At 42.2% G+C, this 17,745-nt stretch overlaps 1 protein-coding gene and 1 non-coding gene across 2 annotated transcripts in view; one reads left to right on the top strand and one right to left on the bottom strand.

Annotated features, from left to right (window-relative positions):
• The window catches only part of EMB (embigin), a 38,893-nt gene extending 28,432 nt beyond the window's left edge, over positions 1 to 10,461 (top strand). Inside the window, exons 5-9 of the mRNA XM_038765798.1 lie at positions 658 to 785; positions 1,944 to 2,223; positions 4,194 to 4,227; positions 5,518 to 5,604; positions 6,856 to 10,461. Coding sequence (XP_038621726.1) covers positions 658 to 785; positions 1,944 to 2,223; positions 4,194 to 4,227; positions 5,518 to 5,575 — 500 coding nt within the window. The 3' untranslated portion in view covers positions 5,576 to 5,604; positions 6,856 to 10,461. The remainder of the gene's footprint in view (positions 1 to 657; positions 786 to 1,943; positions 2,224 to 4,193; positions 4,228 to 5,517; positions 5,605 to 6,855) is intronic.
• Positions 10,462 to 12,039: 1,578 nt separating this feature from the next.
• LOC119944932 lies at positions 12,040 to 12,177 on the bottom strand. Its single transcript, XR_005456072.1, has one exon. It is a non-coding gene; the product is annotated as a small nucleolar RNA SNORA7 (small nucleolar RNA).
• Positions 12,178 to 17,745: the final 5,568 nt, after the last annotated feature.

The raw sequence follows: 17,745 nt of genomic DNA, 5'->3' as shown, positions 1-17,745 counted from the left end.
CGACTCTGTTGTATTGTACTCTCCCAGGAGCTTAGTACAGTGCTCTGCACACAGTAATGACGATTGCAGAGGAACAGAGGACATCTGTGTATCTACTTTAGTCAAAATGAGGTAAAACAATCAGTCATTAGGCTTCATGGAGCCCTTACTCTGTGCAGATCACAGCATAAGTTCTTGGGAGAGTATTCTAAAATCAAGCAAACAAAATCCCTGCCCTCAAGGAGTTTAACAGTTTCACTGGGAGCACAAATAATACATATTCAGAGAAACATCAGTCAGTCAGTGGTACTTATCGAGCACTTTCTGTGAACAGAGCACTGTACTAAGCGCTTGGGAGCTACAATACAACAGAGTTGTTTCGACACGATTCCTGCCCACAATGAGTTGACAATCAACAGGGGGAGACAGATGTTAATATAAATAAATAATTTATAATATATAAATATCTCAACATTTTGCATAGTCTCATTTTCTGAGAGATGTGTTCTTGCTGTATACTATGGGTTGAGCATATGTGGGAAACTTAATAAATGGAAATAATAAGAGGGGTCATTTTATAGATTGGAGAAAACAATTTCAATATGAAACGTGTCTTGAGCAGTCAAAAAATGGGATGCATTCCTTTCAAGTAACAGAATACATTTCTCCTGTTCCTAGTTCCTGAGGTTCATGGAAAAGATAAACCATTACTCAGTTATGAAGGGGATTCAGTTGTCATGACATGTAAAAGTGAGAATTCTGCCCCTCTTAAATGGATTTGGTTTAAGGCAAATGAAAGTGGCCAGGTAAGTTCTGCTTTTTCTGGGGAGCTATATTATGTAAAAACCAACTTAAACATACATACCATCTCTAGGATTCTTTGGTCTACTCAAACATCTAAAAAGTTTTCTTGTCTTTTATATTCTGATTTTGGTATTTATTAAGTGCTTACTATGTGCCAAGCACTGTTCTAAGCACTGGGGGAGATATGTGGTAATCAAGTTGTCCCACATGGGGCTCACAATCTTAATCCCCATTTTCCAGATGAGGTAACTGAAGCACAGAGAAGTTATGTGACTTACCGTCCTCACTGCCGGCAGGGATGCTAGATCATCAGGGAGAAGAGAAGCAGCGTGGCTCACTGGTAAAGAGCACGGGCTTTGGAGTCAGAGGTCATGGGTTCAAACCCCGGCTCCACCAATTGTCAGCTCTGTGACTTTGGGCAAGTCACTTAACTTCTCTGTGCCTCAGTTATGTCATCCGTAAAATGGGGATTAAGACTGTGAGCTCCATGTGGGACAACCTGATCACCTTGTAACCTCCCCAAGTGCTTTGCACATAGTAAGCGCTTAATAAATGCTATTATTATTATTATCAGGGCAGACACCTTCCCTGTCCCACATGGGAATCATAGTCTAAGAGGAAGAGAGAACTGGTATTTAGCCCCATTTTATAGATGAGAAAACTACAGAACAGAGAAATAAGTGGCTTTCCTGAAGTCACACAGCAGGCTAGTGGCAGAGTCCAGGATTAGAACCCAAGGACACTGATTCCCAGGCCAGTGGTCTTACCACTAGACCGAATGGCTTCTCCACGCTGATTTGTATTTCAGGCATGAAATCTGCAGATTCCAGTCCTACATACATGAATTGAAAAATGGGAACATGGAAGCACACTAAAGAATCTGTAGTGGATTCCTACTGGATTTAAAGATCTGCTGTGTCTCTACCGCACTCAAGAGCCCTTTACTTTTCCCACAGGATGTTACTTTATGCAGCATAAAGTATCAATGCAGCATAAAGTATCAATGAATTCAAGAAGGGTTCTCTCTGTCCCAGCATACCATTCTTCCATCCCACTAAGGCACACTTTTGTACTGTCATTTGCCAAGAGCATATTTGTCAATGCCCACCTCATCCCTGAGATCACGATGTGATAGGGATATTCCCATTTCCTTGTTTTAGGTCCCTGTGGACACCGAAATAAAAGAGAAGTATGAACTCCCAAGCAAATACGCCAACGAAACCAAGCTCAAGATTCTGCAACTTTCAGAGCAAGATGGAGGATTGTACATGTGTCAAGCCATATTCCCCCTGGGCGAGAGCGAAGGAAAAGTTGATCTTAAAGTGTTGAGCTATTTGGTACCCCTGAAACCGTTCCTTGCGATTGCTGCTGAGGTGATAATATTAGTCACCATCATTCTGCTCTATGAGGTGCACACGAAGAGGAAGCAGAACACCGCAGGTACAATAGTTAAGATAAAAGAGTTACTAAAGCACTAATAATAATGATGATGATATCTATCAGATGCTTACTATGTGTCAAGGACTGATCTAAGCTGTGGGGAAGGTTTACACTAATCAGGTTGGACAAGGTCCCTGTCCCACGAGGGGCTCACTGTCTTAATCCCCTTTTTACAGATGAGGGAACTGAGGCACCGAGAAATGAAGCGGCTTGCCCAAGGTGACATAGCAGACAAGTTGTAGAGCCGGGATTAGAACCCTGATCTTTCTGACTCCCAGGCCCATGCTCTATCCACAAGGCCATGCTGCTTCCCTAGTGGGAAACAGAGATTTTCGCCACCATTCTCCCTGTTCTGGATTCCTTAAACCTGACTCAATCAGTGGTGGGGTTTTTTTTTTGAGCATTTACTGCATGCAGAGCACTGTACTGAGCACATGGGAAAGTATAGTACAATAGAGTTGGGAGACACGGTCCCTGCCCACAACGAGCTTACAGTCTTGGAGGGGAAGACAGACATCGATTAAATTGTAGATATGTATGTGGGGCTGAAGGAGGAATGATTAAAGGGTACAAATCCAAGTGTAAAGATGACCCAGAATGGAATGGGAGAAGAGGAAGTGAGGGCTTAGTTGGGGAAGGCTTTGAAAGTGGGGGGAATGATCGTCTGTTGGATATGAACAAGAATTTTCTGGACATTACCTTTGCCTCCTCACCATCGTTCAACTCATTCAGTCTGTCTCTAAATCCAGCTGTTTTTTCTTCCACACTTCCTGGATCCCAAAGCCTCCTTCTTCATTCCAACCACCCCCTCACTGGTCCAGGTCTTTATCGAGAGCTGGCTAGACTCTCTAGACTGTAAGCTCATTGTGGGCAGGGATTGTGTCTGTTTATTGTTATATTGTACTCTCCCAAGCACTTAGTATAGTGCTCTGCACACAGTAAGTGCTCAATAAATATGATTGAATGAGTGAAACGCAACGGTTCTAAGCAAGTTTAATAATAATGATGGTATTTGTTAAGCACTTACTATGTGCCAAGCAAAGAATAAGTGCATGGTTTAGTCATTTCCCCCAGCCCCGTTCCTGACACTTAAGGTTTGGGGATTTGGGCTGACATTGTGTTATGCTCGGGGAAATGCACACAATCAATCAGTTGGTCATATTTATTGAGCACTTACTGTTTGCAGAGCACTGTACAAAGCACTTGGGAGAATACAATGTAACAGAATTGGTAGACACGTTACCTGCCCAGGGTGAGCTTAAACACTTGTATATACATGGCCACCCCATAGGGATAGTGTGGCACTTGTATCCATCCTCAGAACTGTCAGATGTGTAGTCAGTTAACTTTTCTGTGCCTCAGTTTCCTCATCTGCAAACTGGAGATTAAGTACCTGTTCTTCATCCCTTGTAGACTGTGATCCCCATATGGGACATGGACTGTATCCAACTTTATCTTGTATCTCCCCCAGGGCTCAGTACAGTGCATGGCATCTAGTAAGAGCTGAAGAAATACCACAGTTGTTATTATTATTAAGTCTATTGCAATTGTCCCGAGTGATATCTCTTAGGGGAGGGAAAGAGTGAGTTGAGAAACTGAGTTGGTTTGAGGGGGATGGGGAGAAATGAGGGGAGTCTTAGCCCTAACCTTCATGCCTGGGTTAGATGAGAAGCAGCATGCCGTAATGGATAGAGCACAGGCCTGGGAGTCAGAAGGTCATGGGTTCTAATCCTGGCTCTGCCACAAGTCTGCTGTGTGACCTTGGGCAAGTCACTTTACTTCTCTGTGCCTCACCGTAAAATGGGGGTCAAAACTGTGAGCCTAGCACATAGTAAGCGTTTAACAAATACCATAATTATCATTATTATTACTACTACTAATAATAATAAAAGAAAATTGTAGCTGATTACATCTGTTTGTCAAGAATCATGAAATCATTCCAAGGTTCACATTGTTCTTGCTTTCCATAGAGGGAGAGAAAGAGTTTGAACAAATCGAACAACTGTAAGTACTTTTTTTGACTAATGTATACTTAGGCAAATGAAGTGAAACAGAATCAGTTACAGATAATTCAGCTATAGAAAAAAAGTTAACACAAAAGCTTGTTATAAAGTGCCTGCCTTACCTTTGAATTTTCACCATTTAGGCAAAAAACTTATCTTTATCCAGCTTTTGGATTTTGCTTTTTATTTTAAAACGAACACAAAGGCTGTCCGACTAACTGGAGTAGACTCGTGACACTTCTACTGGCTTGAGACATATTTTGTCACTCTGAACCAAGATCCAGTAATTATCTGATTTTCCAAAAATCACAGTGAATTGTTCAAATGCCAGAGATGTGGGGGCTGAAAATATTTGACCCAGGAAACTCTAACATTGTTCAGTTGGTCATCCGTCTGGCAGGGTCGAACTGTTATCGATCAGGTGCCAGGTGATCGGACCCTGGCCGTGTTCTGGCCCTATGGGCTGCTGGGAATTTTAGTCCCCCAAGAACAACGGTGTTGAATTGTACAGTGCTCTGCACATAGTAAGCACTCAATAAATATGATTGAACGAATGATTGATCAGAGTGAGGAGAGACAGGAGGCTGGAATGTCAGCAAGGAGGTTGCTGCAGTAACTAGGTGGGATAGGATGAGTGATTGTATTAATGTGGTAGCAGTTTGGTTGGAGAGGAAAAAGTAGATTTTAGCGATGTCACGAAGGTGGGACCGACAGGATTTGGTGACAGATTGAATATGTGGATTGAATGAGAGAGAAGAGTCAAGATTAATGCCTCGGTTATGGGCTTGTGAGACAGGAAGGGTGACGGGGCTGTCTACAGTGTTGGGAAAGTCAGCAGGAGGACAGGATTTGGGTGGGAAGGGAAGGAGCTCTGTTTTGGACATGTTAAGTTTGAGATGACAGGAGGCCATCCAAGTAGAGATGTCTTGAAGGCAGGAGGAGATGCAAGACTGGAACGAGAGGGAGAGAGATCAGGGCTGGAGATGTAGATTTGGGTATCATCTGCATAGAGGTGGTAGTAAAAGCCATGGGAGTGAATGAGTTCTTCAAGGGAGTGAGAAGTAAGAGCTCAATAAATACGACTGAATGAATAAATAGTGTTCTTGGCTATTTGTAGGATCCTTGTGTTAGTAAGACAGCTGTAATCATTCATACCAAAATATTGCCATTAGGGAGTTGGTTCTAAGAAAGATGCAGCCTAAATGATTTTGATACACTCTAGCACAGTGTGATAAATGTTTTCAGTCCAATTATATGTTGTAAGCCTGTTCTGAATTTTTTTTTAATACAGAAAATCAGAAGATAGCAACGGTATAGAAAATAATACCACCAGGCACCGCAAGATTTAAATGCATTTCAAATAAGACTCAAACTAAAGGTATGTCTCTCTCTCTCTCTCTCTCTCTCTCACACACACACACAGTTTTGTATCTGCATCCCTGCTTTCCATCATAAAAGACCAAGTAGAGTGCAATGTAACCATCTCTTCTCATCCAGATTATGTGTATCGGGGAGGATAGCCATTTTGGTAACCAGCTCTTCTCATCCAAATTTTGTGCATGTCAGGGGAGGATGGCCATTTTGGCAAGGTGACCAGTGACAGACATTGGAAGCCTTTTCCATTGCCTGTTCCTCCTGACCACCACACTGTGAATGGGCAGAGGGAGAGTATTTAGCTGACCTGTTTTCCCTCCCACTTAAAACTCGGAGCCCTCTATGGGACAGGAACTGTGTCCCACCCTATTATCTTGAATCTACCCCTGTGCTTAGTATAGGACTTGGCACATAGTAAGTGTATAACATTCCCTTTTTATTATATTATTATTATTGTTGTTGTTGTTACTGGGGAGCCATTTCTTAAGTTGTAGTTGGGGGAAATTTAGCAGAAATGCTCATCCCATTTTGCCTCACACTTCAAGGGGCAGGAGGCTGATCTCAAGTGCCTCTAAAACCCATTCAGCCACAGTCCAGCCAGTGCTGCAGCATGGCATAATGGAAAGAGCCTGGGCCTGGGAGTTAGAGGACCTGGGTTCTATTCCCGGCTCTGCCACATGCCTGCTGTGTGATCTTGGACAAGTCACTTCTCTATGCCTCAGTCTCTTCATCTGTAGAATGGGTTTTCAATACCTGTTCTCCTTTCGGGCAGGGAATGTGCCTGTTTATTGTTATATGGAACGCACCCAAGTGCTTAGTACAGTGCTCTGAAATCAGCAAGCCTTCAGTAAATATGATTGAATTAATGTCTATGTAGACTATGAGCCCCAGGTGGGACAAGAACTGTGTCTGACCTGATTATCTTGTATCTACCTCAGGGCTTGGCCCCAGAGCTTAGTGTACTGCTTGGCACATAGTTAATATGTAACAGATACCGCAATGTTAATTTCAAATACCACAGTTATTTTTATGATACTCCTTTTCTTATCACGTTCCTGCTAAACCTTCCATCAGCCTGATCCCTGTGAATTGTAATAAGATATGAACTTTCAATCTTGGGAGACAACTTTTTCAGAAAGAATGGTTTTATATAGCACCATTGCATTCAGTGCAGCAGAAACGCTAAGGCAGTATCTCAATGCAGGAGAAAAAACTGGAAACAGGTATGTGAATATCTGCTTTATTTTTTATCTAGGAAACTGTGAGTTGAAGATTGGGAAACATCATTGATCAGCAGCAATCCCGGGAGAGTGTGTTCTGAATGGAACATTTAGAAAATTTGCTACGATTTCGACTCCGTAAGCTTGGAATTCTTCTAAGGACGGAATATTTATGCAATAAAAACAGGTCACCATCTCAGTGCATAAAACTTCCTCTGTAAACGCTATGTACTATCTCAGTGCTTTCGATGTCACCATCCTATCTATTTCACCTGATTTTTAAGCGAAAAACAAATTAGCGTTTATTCAGGTATGCAGGTGTTGACCTTGTTTGATCATGTGAAATGCCTTGGGTTTTTTTCCTAGCATTTTCATCTACAATTAAAATGACAGCATGATCCGAGCTTCACTTTACCCCTTTACAGTGTAGCAGGGAAGGCACCAGCAAAACTCCTCCCTGGTAGGTACAACAGATGTTCCATATGAGCCTCTTTTTAACCAAAGGAATCATTAAACGGAAGTCTGTATCATGTCTGTCTCAATCCAAGTCTAGTGTCTTCTATGTGATGCCTAATAGTAACCTGAAAAATACTGAGATATTACACACCAAAGACTGTATCGTGTATAGCTGAATGATAGCTACAGAAAACCCTACCTCCTGCACTTAAAAAGTTCAAAAGCCCAAAAGCTGGCTCCATAGTCTTGGCTGTTCATTATGCTCATTTTAAGTTATCATGCTCTCTCAAGTGTTTAGCACAGTGCTCTGTGCACCGTAAGCGCTCAGTACGTACTACTGACTGATTGATTCAGCCAGTGTAGTCCTATGTGTATAAACTGAAACCTCCTCCCCACTACCCCCTCAACCTCTAAATCTCCACTGCCTCTCCCCTACCCCACCCATTGTTACCTCTTCAGGACCAAGTGGTTGTTGGGTCTCGGGTTTGAAAGCATAAATATAAGGAATTTCACCCGAAGGCCTTTATTTATATTAATGTCTGTCTGCCCTTCTAGATTGTAAGCTTCTTGTGGGCAAGGAACATGTTTACCTACAAAATTTATGCTACCAGTTGGAAACACATCTACAAAACATATCTGCCTACTCAGTTGTACTCTTCCCAAATGCTTAGCACAGGAAACGCTCAGTAAATACCATTGATTGAGGTGTTTAACACCGGTAGTCTTCCCTCAAGGGACACTCCCCCGAGTTGACCTCTGTCCTCAAACATGTAGTTTTGGGAGTCACTCTTGCTTGAATATTGTACTCTGGCCCTGAAGACCAGGTGCTCATGAGCAGGTAAAGTGTCTTCCAACTCTTGTACTGTACTCTTTCAATGCTGAGTATAGTACTCTGCACATAGTAAGCGCTCAGTAAATACCATTGGTTGGATGAAATATTGCCCCTGCAAGCAGGGCTATCACACATGTCAAAAACTATCTTGTCAGGTTCTTGGCCATCAGAATATGAGTTCAGAGTCTACTGGTAGCCCCAACTTCTCCTACCTACCAGAGCCGTTTCCCAGGTGCTATTTTTATCCACTCTTAATGATCTCTTATATCCGTGGCTTGTCTGAACATCTGAAAAGTACCTGACCTCTGGAAGTTTCCATCAAATCTTGATAAGTGGATGTTTTAAAGGATCCTCTCATAGAACAGGCACGTGAGCAAAGGATCGTTTTCTTTTTGGAGGAAGTCCTAATGATCCTAAAATTTGTTTAAAAAATCTGGATCAGGTATAAAGCCGATCTGATGCCCGAGTGAGATTCACAATGATTGTGGATGTGGTATAAACCTTTGTGTAACACTTTAGGGATTTGGTGAAATGTTTCTAACTGAAAGCAAAAATGGCATGTGGATATTTAATGGTCATGTGATAAGATTTGGTGATAAGGAAAAGATTATATCCTATAGATCTCCATTTTTATCTTGTTTGTATTTGATCCGACTTTGTTGTGAAAGGATATTCTAATGTGGTGGCTTGTCTTTCATCTGAAGTACATTGATTGCTAGAGCTATAAATGATATACAAGGTTAATATTCTTCTACATAATGGCTCTTGAACTTTGTTTACTCTCAAAAGCCAGTCTTTGTGGTAGTTATTCAATGTGATTGTTTCCGTGCAGATGAACTATAGACTGTAAACTCAGTCGTGGGCAGGGAATGTGTTGTTTATTGTTATAGCGTACTCTCCCAAGTGCTTAGTACAGTGTTCTGCACACAGTAAGTGCTCAATAAATGTGATTGAATGAACTATAGAAACAAAATGTGCTACAGGCTTTAGGCTAAACCTTTGAGAGCAGCTGAGAACATGCTGGTTCCAGTTTTGGTTTTACAGTCACAAGTGGCTTTGACCAGGTTGGGTTCAATAGAACAGTGGCACCAGAGAAACGGAACCTTCACTGATGTTTTATTCTTCATTTTAGCCGTACTTATTTCGAACTCAGTCAAATTAGAGTTTGTCAAATTAGAGTTTGAACATGTAGGAGGATAAGTTGGATTTAAGGTGCAGGGCCTAAGGGACTGTGGGAAGAGGAGCCATCTGTCTTAAAAAAAGAAAATCAGCATAAACCAGCTTTAGGAGATGTCGGTGTTTTAAAAATCACATCATCTGATCATAATAATATTAATGGCACTAGATAAACACGTGATATGTGCCATGCACTGTTCTAAGCACTGGAGTATATACATACAAGGTAACCAGGCTGGATATGGTCCCCATGTCACATGAGGATCACAGTCTAAATCAGAGGGAGAACAGGTATCAAATCCCATTTAACAGATGAGGAAATTCAAGCACACACTGTATGTGCTCAATAAATAGGATCGAATGAATGAGTGAGACCCAAATGTCTCGCCCAATGTTCCCCAGCAGATAAGTGGCAGAGCTGGGAATAGAACTCAGTTCCTCTGAATCCCACAATGCTTTGAACATCAAATCTCTCTGCACAGACTAAGCACGTTCAGCAGATATCATGGAGTGAGAATAGTAAAACGAGTATCTCCCAATTGGCTGTTGACACTGGCATCCCTTCTTCTCTTTCTCCAAACTTTCAATTTGTGTCTGATCGAGCTTTCTCACACTCTGGTACAAGGAGGTTGCTGGGAGAGATCTCTTATTAACCTACAACAGTGTTACCGTAGTCTTTCTCCTCTCTAGTCCATAAAACTTGATTTTAGATTGTGTATTTTGCATTGAAATTTGCTTTCTATATGTTTCTTCAAATAGCCTACCCAGCATAGGTGGCGGATTCTTTTAATTAGAATCCAGGATGAATCAAACAAGAGACATTACAGTTGATGAGCTGGGGATCGAGTTCATGCAGTTTCTAAAAATGGAAAATTATGTACCAGTTAAACATATGGGAGGAATGACAAATATGTTATTTTTGTTGCATCTTTTGAAAAAAATGTGCCTATAATCATTGCTTTATAACCAGGGGCTGCTAAATGTTACAGTTGTTCTTTATACTTGTCTTGATTGATGTTTTCAATGTAGATTGTTTATCAATTTCTTTGTGTATTTTTTCAGTTATTCAGAATCTAAATACCTGCTGGTTTTCCAGATGTTTCAGTCATATATACAAAGGGGTCTGTGGCATGGAAACTGAAAATACTTAATATGCAATTAAATTCAGTAAAACCAACTTGAGGACTATATGTTATTTGTGCATAGAACCCGTTTTTTTAGAAACCAGTATGGGGTTGAATGGTCAACAATCCCATCTGCTGCATAAATGGTCTTGGAGGTAAAAATTAAGTGTACTGGAAAGAACCTCATTCGGGTCTTTCCACATTCCCTTTAATGCTTAAAACAGTGGTCTCAAAAACCCATTTGAAAAATATTCCCTTTTTGTTCTTCTCCATGCCCGAAGTGGAGAATGCCTGCTATTTCCCTGGGACAATTTCTATCCTCAATGTTTTTGCCAAGATTCTCAAACCACGTATGGTTATAACCTCATCTATAGATACTTAGCAGCAGCAGACTCCGCTGAAAGATGCATTTGGTAAAGAAAAAGCTAATTTAGAATCGAACAACCACAGGTTTGTTTATGATTACACTTTTTCAGTTTCCCCTCGAGTTTAATGGAAGAAGGCACTTTGAGTCTTCCACATTTTGACCAGAGCAGGCATTGTCAGTCAGTCACTCGGTCGTATTTATTGAGTGCATACTGTGACCAGAGCAGTGTACTAAGCGCTTGGGAGAGTACAATATAACAGACATATCCCCTGCGCACAACATGTTTACAGGGTACAGGGCTTTATAGGGGTAATGCTATAAGGACCCTGGCCATTCCCATTATCTTGAGCTAATATTTGGGTTAGCACAATCACACGCAACCACAGTATGTGTTAGGCACTGTGCTGAGCGCTGGGATAGATCTGAGCAAGAAGCAACGTGGCTTAGTGGATAGAACACTGCCCTGGGAGTCAGAATGACCTGGGTTCTTATCCCGGCTCTACCACGTCTATTGTGTGACTTTGGGCAAGTCACTTAACTTCCCTGGGCCTCAGTTACCTCATCTCTGGACTGTGAGCTTGTTGTGGCAGGAAATGTATCTGTTTGTTATGTTGTTTTCTCCCAAGTGCTTAGTACAGTACTTTGCACCCAATAAGTACTCAATAAATATGATTGCATGTGTGAATGAATGAATGACCTCTTGTCCATCCAAAATCCCAGTCTGCCCCCTGAGTTCTTCCCTTTATTTACATCTATTTCTCATGCATGAGTTGCATCAAAAGGAGTTCCATAGCACACTGTCAAGTCCGCTGGAAAGCAACTAGAAAAACATAACCTACTTTCTTCCCAAGATCTAAGAGTTTAGGCCACTTCTCAGTAGTAGAACCATTGTGAATCGGGCTGCTGAGCATGAGTGGAAAGTTCAAACATGGACATATCTGTGAGGCCCTCTGAAAAAAAAAAAAGAAAAGCAACATAACATTGGAATTTTTAACACCTTAAGTTACCCTGCCCACTGTGAACATATTGATTGCTGTGTCTTCTCTTATGCTGTTGAATCGTTTCTGACCAATAGCCACACCATGGACACTTCTCTCCCAGAACACCCCGCTCTCCCTCTGCAGCTGTTCTGGTAGTGGTTCCATAGAGTTTTCTTGGTAAAAATCCAGAAGCGGTTTACCATTGCCTCCTTCCAAGCAGTAAACTTGAGTCTCCGCCCTCGACACTCTTGCCTGCTGCTGCTGCCCAGCAGGGGTAAGTTTTAACTTGTAGCGGATTTCCTTCCACTTGCTTGCCACTGGCCAAGCTAGGAATGGAATGGGTAGGCCTCTGCTTGACTCTCCCTCCCGTAGTTGAGACTGGGAGAGGACTGGAAACTCTCCAGGTGCGATCCTGAGAAGGGATTGATTGCTTTGGCCATTTAATATTTAAGTGGATATTGTGCAGGCAAATGTAATGGTGAAATCAGACTTTTCAACGTTGCTGAATCTAGCTTGCGTTTTCCAAGGAAAATGATGAATTGGGCTTGCAACCCTGTGGCACCTCCTTGAGACATCGTGGGTGTTTGCCCGTTGAAAAGGAAAAGCAGTGTGGTCTAGTGGAAAGAGCATAGACCTGGGGGTCGAACCTGGATTCTAATCCCAGCTCTGCCACGTATCTGCTGTGTGACTTTGGGCAAGCAATAATGGTAATTATGGTATTTGTTAAGCGCTTAACTATGTGCCAAGCACTGTACTAAGTGCTGGGGTGGATACAAGCAAATCAGATTGGACACAGTCCCTGTCCCATGTGGGGCTCACAGTCTCAATCCCCATTTTCCAGATGAGGTAACTGAGGCCCATTCATTCATTCAAATGTATTTATTGAGCACTTACTGTGTGCAGAGTACTGTACATAGCGCTTGGAAAGTACAAGTTGGCAACATATAGAGATGGTCCCTACCCAACAATGGGCGACAAGTGAAGTGACTTGCCCAAGGTCACACAGCAGACAAGTGGCAGAGCAGGGATTAGAACCCATGATCTTCTGACTCCCAGGCCTGGGCTCTTTCCACTATGCCATGTGTCACATAACTTCTCTGTGTCTCAGTTCCCTCATTTGCAAAATGAGGATTCAATACCTGTTCTCCCTCCTCTTAGACTATAAGCTCCAGGTGAGACCTGAATATCTTGTATCTAGCACAGTGCTTAGTGCAGTGCTTGGCACATAGTAAGCGCTTAACAAGTACCGGGATTATTATACCTATTCATAAAAAAAATTTGAGCCTCCGCAAAGTGATAGCTATCGAAAAGGACACAGCACAGTCTGAGTAAGACCACAGGTAGTTTGCTAGAAGGAAATTCCGAGTGCTGGAAGAAAACAAGAAAGAAATAAAATAGGGGAACTAGGATCTTTGAACACCCAGGATATTTCTTCAGAAGCTCAACTGGCTCAGTGATGTTAACACCTGAAAAATGTTGAAAGACATCTTTCAAAGACAGACACTGTGTACAGAACACTGAAATAAGTGCTTGGGATAATGCAATATACAAAAGAGTTGGTAGACGTGTTCCCTGCCCACGAGAAGGTTACAGTTCACAAGGGAAGACAGATACTAATATGAATATATTACAGATATGTATGTAAATCCTGTGGGCTGAGAGTGAGGTGAATAAGGGCTTAGGAAAGCATTTAGTGCAGTGCTCTGCACGCAGTAAGCGCTCAATAAATACGTCTGAATGAATGAAGTACTAATAGAGTTGGTAGACACGGTTCTAACCATCAAAGATCTTTTTTTTGGGTACTTGTTAAGCCCTTACTATGTGTCAAGGACTGTACTAAGCGCTGAGGTTGATAGAAGTTTATCAGACTAGACACAGTCCATGTCCCTCAAGGGGCTCACAGTCTTAATCCCTATTTTCCAGATGAGGTAACTGTGGCACAGAGAAGTGAAATGACTTGGTCAAGGTCACACAATAGATAAGTGGCAGAGCCAGGATTAGAACCCATGTCCTTCTGAATCCCAGGCCCCTGTTTATTCCATAGGCTGTACTGCTTAGTATTTTTTCCACTGGTTGATTCTTAGGTTCTTACGTTCTCATCTGCAAGAAACAGAGGGAGACCTTGGAACTCTGATTGCCGAACAGTGAAAAGAAAATAAGCAGAAGTTGAACAGGGTTTAGTTAAACTCTGCAGCTGTCCAAATGTTTAGTTCCTTAAAAAGGTATTTAGTAACATAACAGTGAAACCGTGGCAAGGGGAAAAGCAAACAAAAATCAGTAGAAGAAAGAGATGTCTAAAATTTCAGCTGCAGAGGAGAGCCACAGCTCATCGTGGACAGGAAATGTGTCTGTTGTTATATTGTACTCTCCCAAGCGCTTAGTACAGTGCTTTGCACACAGTAAGCACTCAATAAATGCAATTGTGTGAATGAATCAATGAATAGGAAATTTAACCAATTTGCCTTCAGGGCCAGAGCTATCAGTTTGGGAGGTCAAAAAGGAATTCCTTTGAGAGAAGGCACCTCCCTCCAGCAAAGGGTTGCCTCCCTCGGTGAATGGCGGTGAATGGTTGCCCTTCTCAGTGTAAGGCACCTCCCTCTAGAAACTACAATGGCGGTAATTGGGAGTGAATTTGCCATTGTTCTCCAAGCCTAGGAACAACTGGAGGGGTGGAGATTTAATCATTATTTCTGAAATGCTACTACTTTAAATTTCGCAAAATTAGTAAAAGAGGTAGAAGCAAATCAAATACAAAAAAAATCTTGATATACATGGAATATATATATATATATATATATATATATATATATATATATATATATATATATGACTGGTATAAATGCGATGGCTTGAGTAAGGAAGCCTACCTCGACATGTACACTATGGAATTAACCAAATGTGCGGTGAAAATAAAATGTATGGAAGACATGTGGTCCTCCCCCTCCGCCCGGCCCTACCTCCTTCCCCTCCCCACAGCACCTGTTTATATGTTCGTACAGATTTATTACTCTATTTTACTTGTACATATTTACTATTCTATTTATTTTATTTTGTTAATATGTTTTGTTTTGTTGTCTGTCTCCCCATTCTAGACTGTGAGCCTGCTGTTGGGTAGGGACCATCTCTATATGTTGCCAACTTGTACTTCCCAAGCGCAGAGCACACAGTAAGCGCTTAATAAATACGACTGAATGAATGAACGAACAATCTAGATTTTACAATCTACAATTATACAAGTCAGATGCATGGGGCAATCATTTTTCAATTAGAAATAATGACACTCGTATTCCAGCCTGGAGCAAATTGCAGTTTTGCCTGGACTGATTTTTTTGGTAGGGGCTGTTATCTGAATTCACATTGAGGCTCTCGACAGTTTGAACATATCCATTTAATAATTGTAGTATTTGTTAAGCACTTACTATGTGCCAGGCACTGTACTAAGCACTGGGGTTGATACAAGCAAATTGGGTTGGACACAGTCGCTGTCCTACGTCAGGCTCACAGGCTCAATCCCCATCTTATACGAGATAACTGAAGCCCAGAGCTGTCAAGTGACTTGCCCAAGGTCACACAGCACTCTGATACATTTCAGACAAGGTGTCTGTTTCAGTGGGAGAACTCTTGAGATAAAGGCTTTCTGTGAACATGACAACTATTTCCATTCATTCATTCAGCTGCATTTATTGAGCACTTACTGTGTGCAAAGCACTGTACTAAGCACTTGGGAGAGTACAATACAACATCAGACACATTCCCTGCCCACAACTTCATTCATTCATTCGATCGTATTTATTGAGTGCTTACTGTGTGCAGAGCCCTGTACTAAGCGCTTGGAAAGTACAATTCAGCAACAGAGACAATCCCTGCCCACAATGGGCTCACTGTCTAGAAGGGGAGAGACAGACATCAAAACAAGTAAACAGGCATCTAGACTGTGAGCCCACTGTTAGGTAGGGACTGTCTCTATATGTTGCCAACTTGTACTTCCCAAGCGCTTAGTACAGTGCTCTGCACACAGTAAGCGCTCAAAAAATATGATTGATTGATCAGTATTAATAAATAGAATTAAAGATATATACACATTAATATAGATACATAGAATTACAAATATGTGCCTATAAATGCACAAGTACTCTGGGGTCGAGAGGGGGATAGAGCAAAGGGAGGGAGTCGGCAATGGTGAGGGGAGGAGGAGCAGAGATAAAGGGGGGCTCGATCTGGGAAGGCCTCCTGGAGGAGGTGAGTTTTAAGTAGGGCTTTGAAGGGGGGGAAGTGTGCTTGTTTGGTGGATGTGAGGAGGGAGGGCATTCCAGGCCAGAGGTAGGATGTGGGCCAGGGGTCGACAGTGGGACAGGCGAGAATGAGGCACAGTGAGAAGGTTGAGAGCTCACAGCCTAGAGGGTGAGAGAGACATTAATATAAATAAATTAACAGATAGATAAATAAATGCATTGCAGATATATACAGATAAATAGATATGTGCCACACTCCTAAACTCACCTATGTCTGGTGAGAGCAGAGAAATGAATGAAGAGGATAGTAAAACCAGAGTGACATTGGGAAACATTGCCAAAGGCCCGTTTCCCTGAACTCTGACCACCGACAGCTTGTTGATGGTTCTTTCTTTTTTATTAGTATTTCGCTGGATTAAGTCATCCGTTGCTCTGCGAAACTGGCTCTGCCCCAGTATGGATTTCCCAAACTGACTCTGACTCATGGGACGTAACCCCAGGAGAGCAGGTTTGGGAAGGAAACCATCATTCGTTTCCAAATGGTGACCTCTAGCGTGGGCAAAGAAGGAAGGTTCATCTGTGACAGTGGTTTTCATGACAGTCAGCTGTCCACTGAAAAGTGACTGTGATGGTCTGTCTGTAAAGAAGGAATTAAACCTTCTTAATGAGAAGAGATGCTTCTTAGAGAAGCAGCGTGGCTTAGTGGAAAGAGCACGGGCTTGGGAGTCAGAGGACATGGGTTGTAATTCCAGCTCTGCCACTTGTCCGCTGCGTGACCTTGTGAAATAAATAATAAATAATGATGGCATTTATTAAGTGCTTATTATGTGCAAAGCACTGTTGTAAGCGCTGGGAAGGTTACAAGGTAATCAAGTTGTCCCACGGAGGGCTCACAGTCTTAATCCCCATTTTACAGATGAGGTAACTGAGGCACAGAGAAGTTAAGTATGTGCCCCAGGTGGGACAACCTGATCACCTTGCATCTACCCCAGTGCTTAGAACGGTGCTTGGCACATAGTAAGCGCTTAACAAATGGCATCATTATTTTGAAACAACTCCGAGGCCAAGCTATCTGCAGTTACAGTTCTTGGCAAGCCAGAACCAACTGAGATCTCTCCTAGTCTCGGGACTTACTAGCTCATTTGCTATTTCCTCATCTTCTCCTCTCCTCTATCTTCTCCTCTCCCTTTTCTCCCCTCACCCCCTCGATGGCCTACCTCAATGCACCCTGATATCCAGCTCCATTCCACTCCCATTCCACTACTGCAAGCATGTGTCCCCCTCTAAACTATAAGCTCTTTGTGGGCAGGGAATAATAATAATAATAATTTTGGTATTTGTTAAGCACTTACTATGTGCCAAGCACTGTTCTAAGCACTGGGGGAGATACAAGGTATTCGGATTGTCCCACGTGGGGCTCACAGTCTTCATCCCCATTTGACAGATGAGGGAACTGAGGCACAGAGAAATTAAGTGACTTGCCCAAAGTCACACAGCTGATAAGTGGCAGAGCTGGGATTAGAATCCATGACCTCTGACTCCCAAGCCCATGCTCTTTCCACTGAGCCACACTGCTTCTCGAGACACACTGCTTCTCTATGTGTCTGGCAACTCTTTTGTACTATAGTACTACTACTAATAATACCAATAATAATTGTATTCATTGAGCACTTACTATGTGCCAAGCACTGTACTAAGTGCTGGGGTAAGTGCAAGTTAATCAGATCCCACATGGAGCTCACAGTCTATATAGAAGGG

The sequence above is a fragment of the Tachyglossus aculeatus genome, chromosome 23 (assembly GCF_015852505.1).
Source record: "Tachyglossus aculeatus isolate mTacAcu1 chromosome 23, mTacAcu1.pri, whole genome shotgun sequence".
NCBI lineage: Eukaryota > Metazoa > Chordata > Mammalia > Monotremata > Tachyglossidae > Tachyglossus > Tachyglossus aculeatus.
Note: the sequence above shows the minus strand (reverse complement) of the source record. Positions and strands in the feature narration are given on the sequence as shown.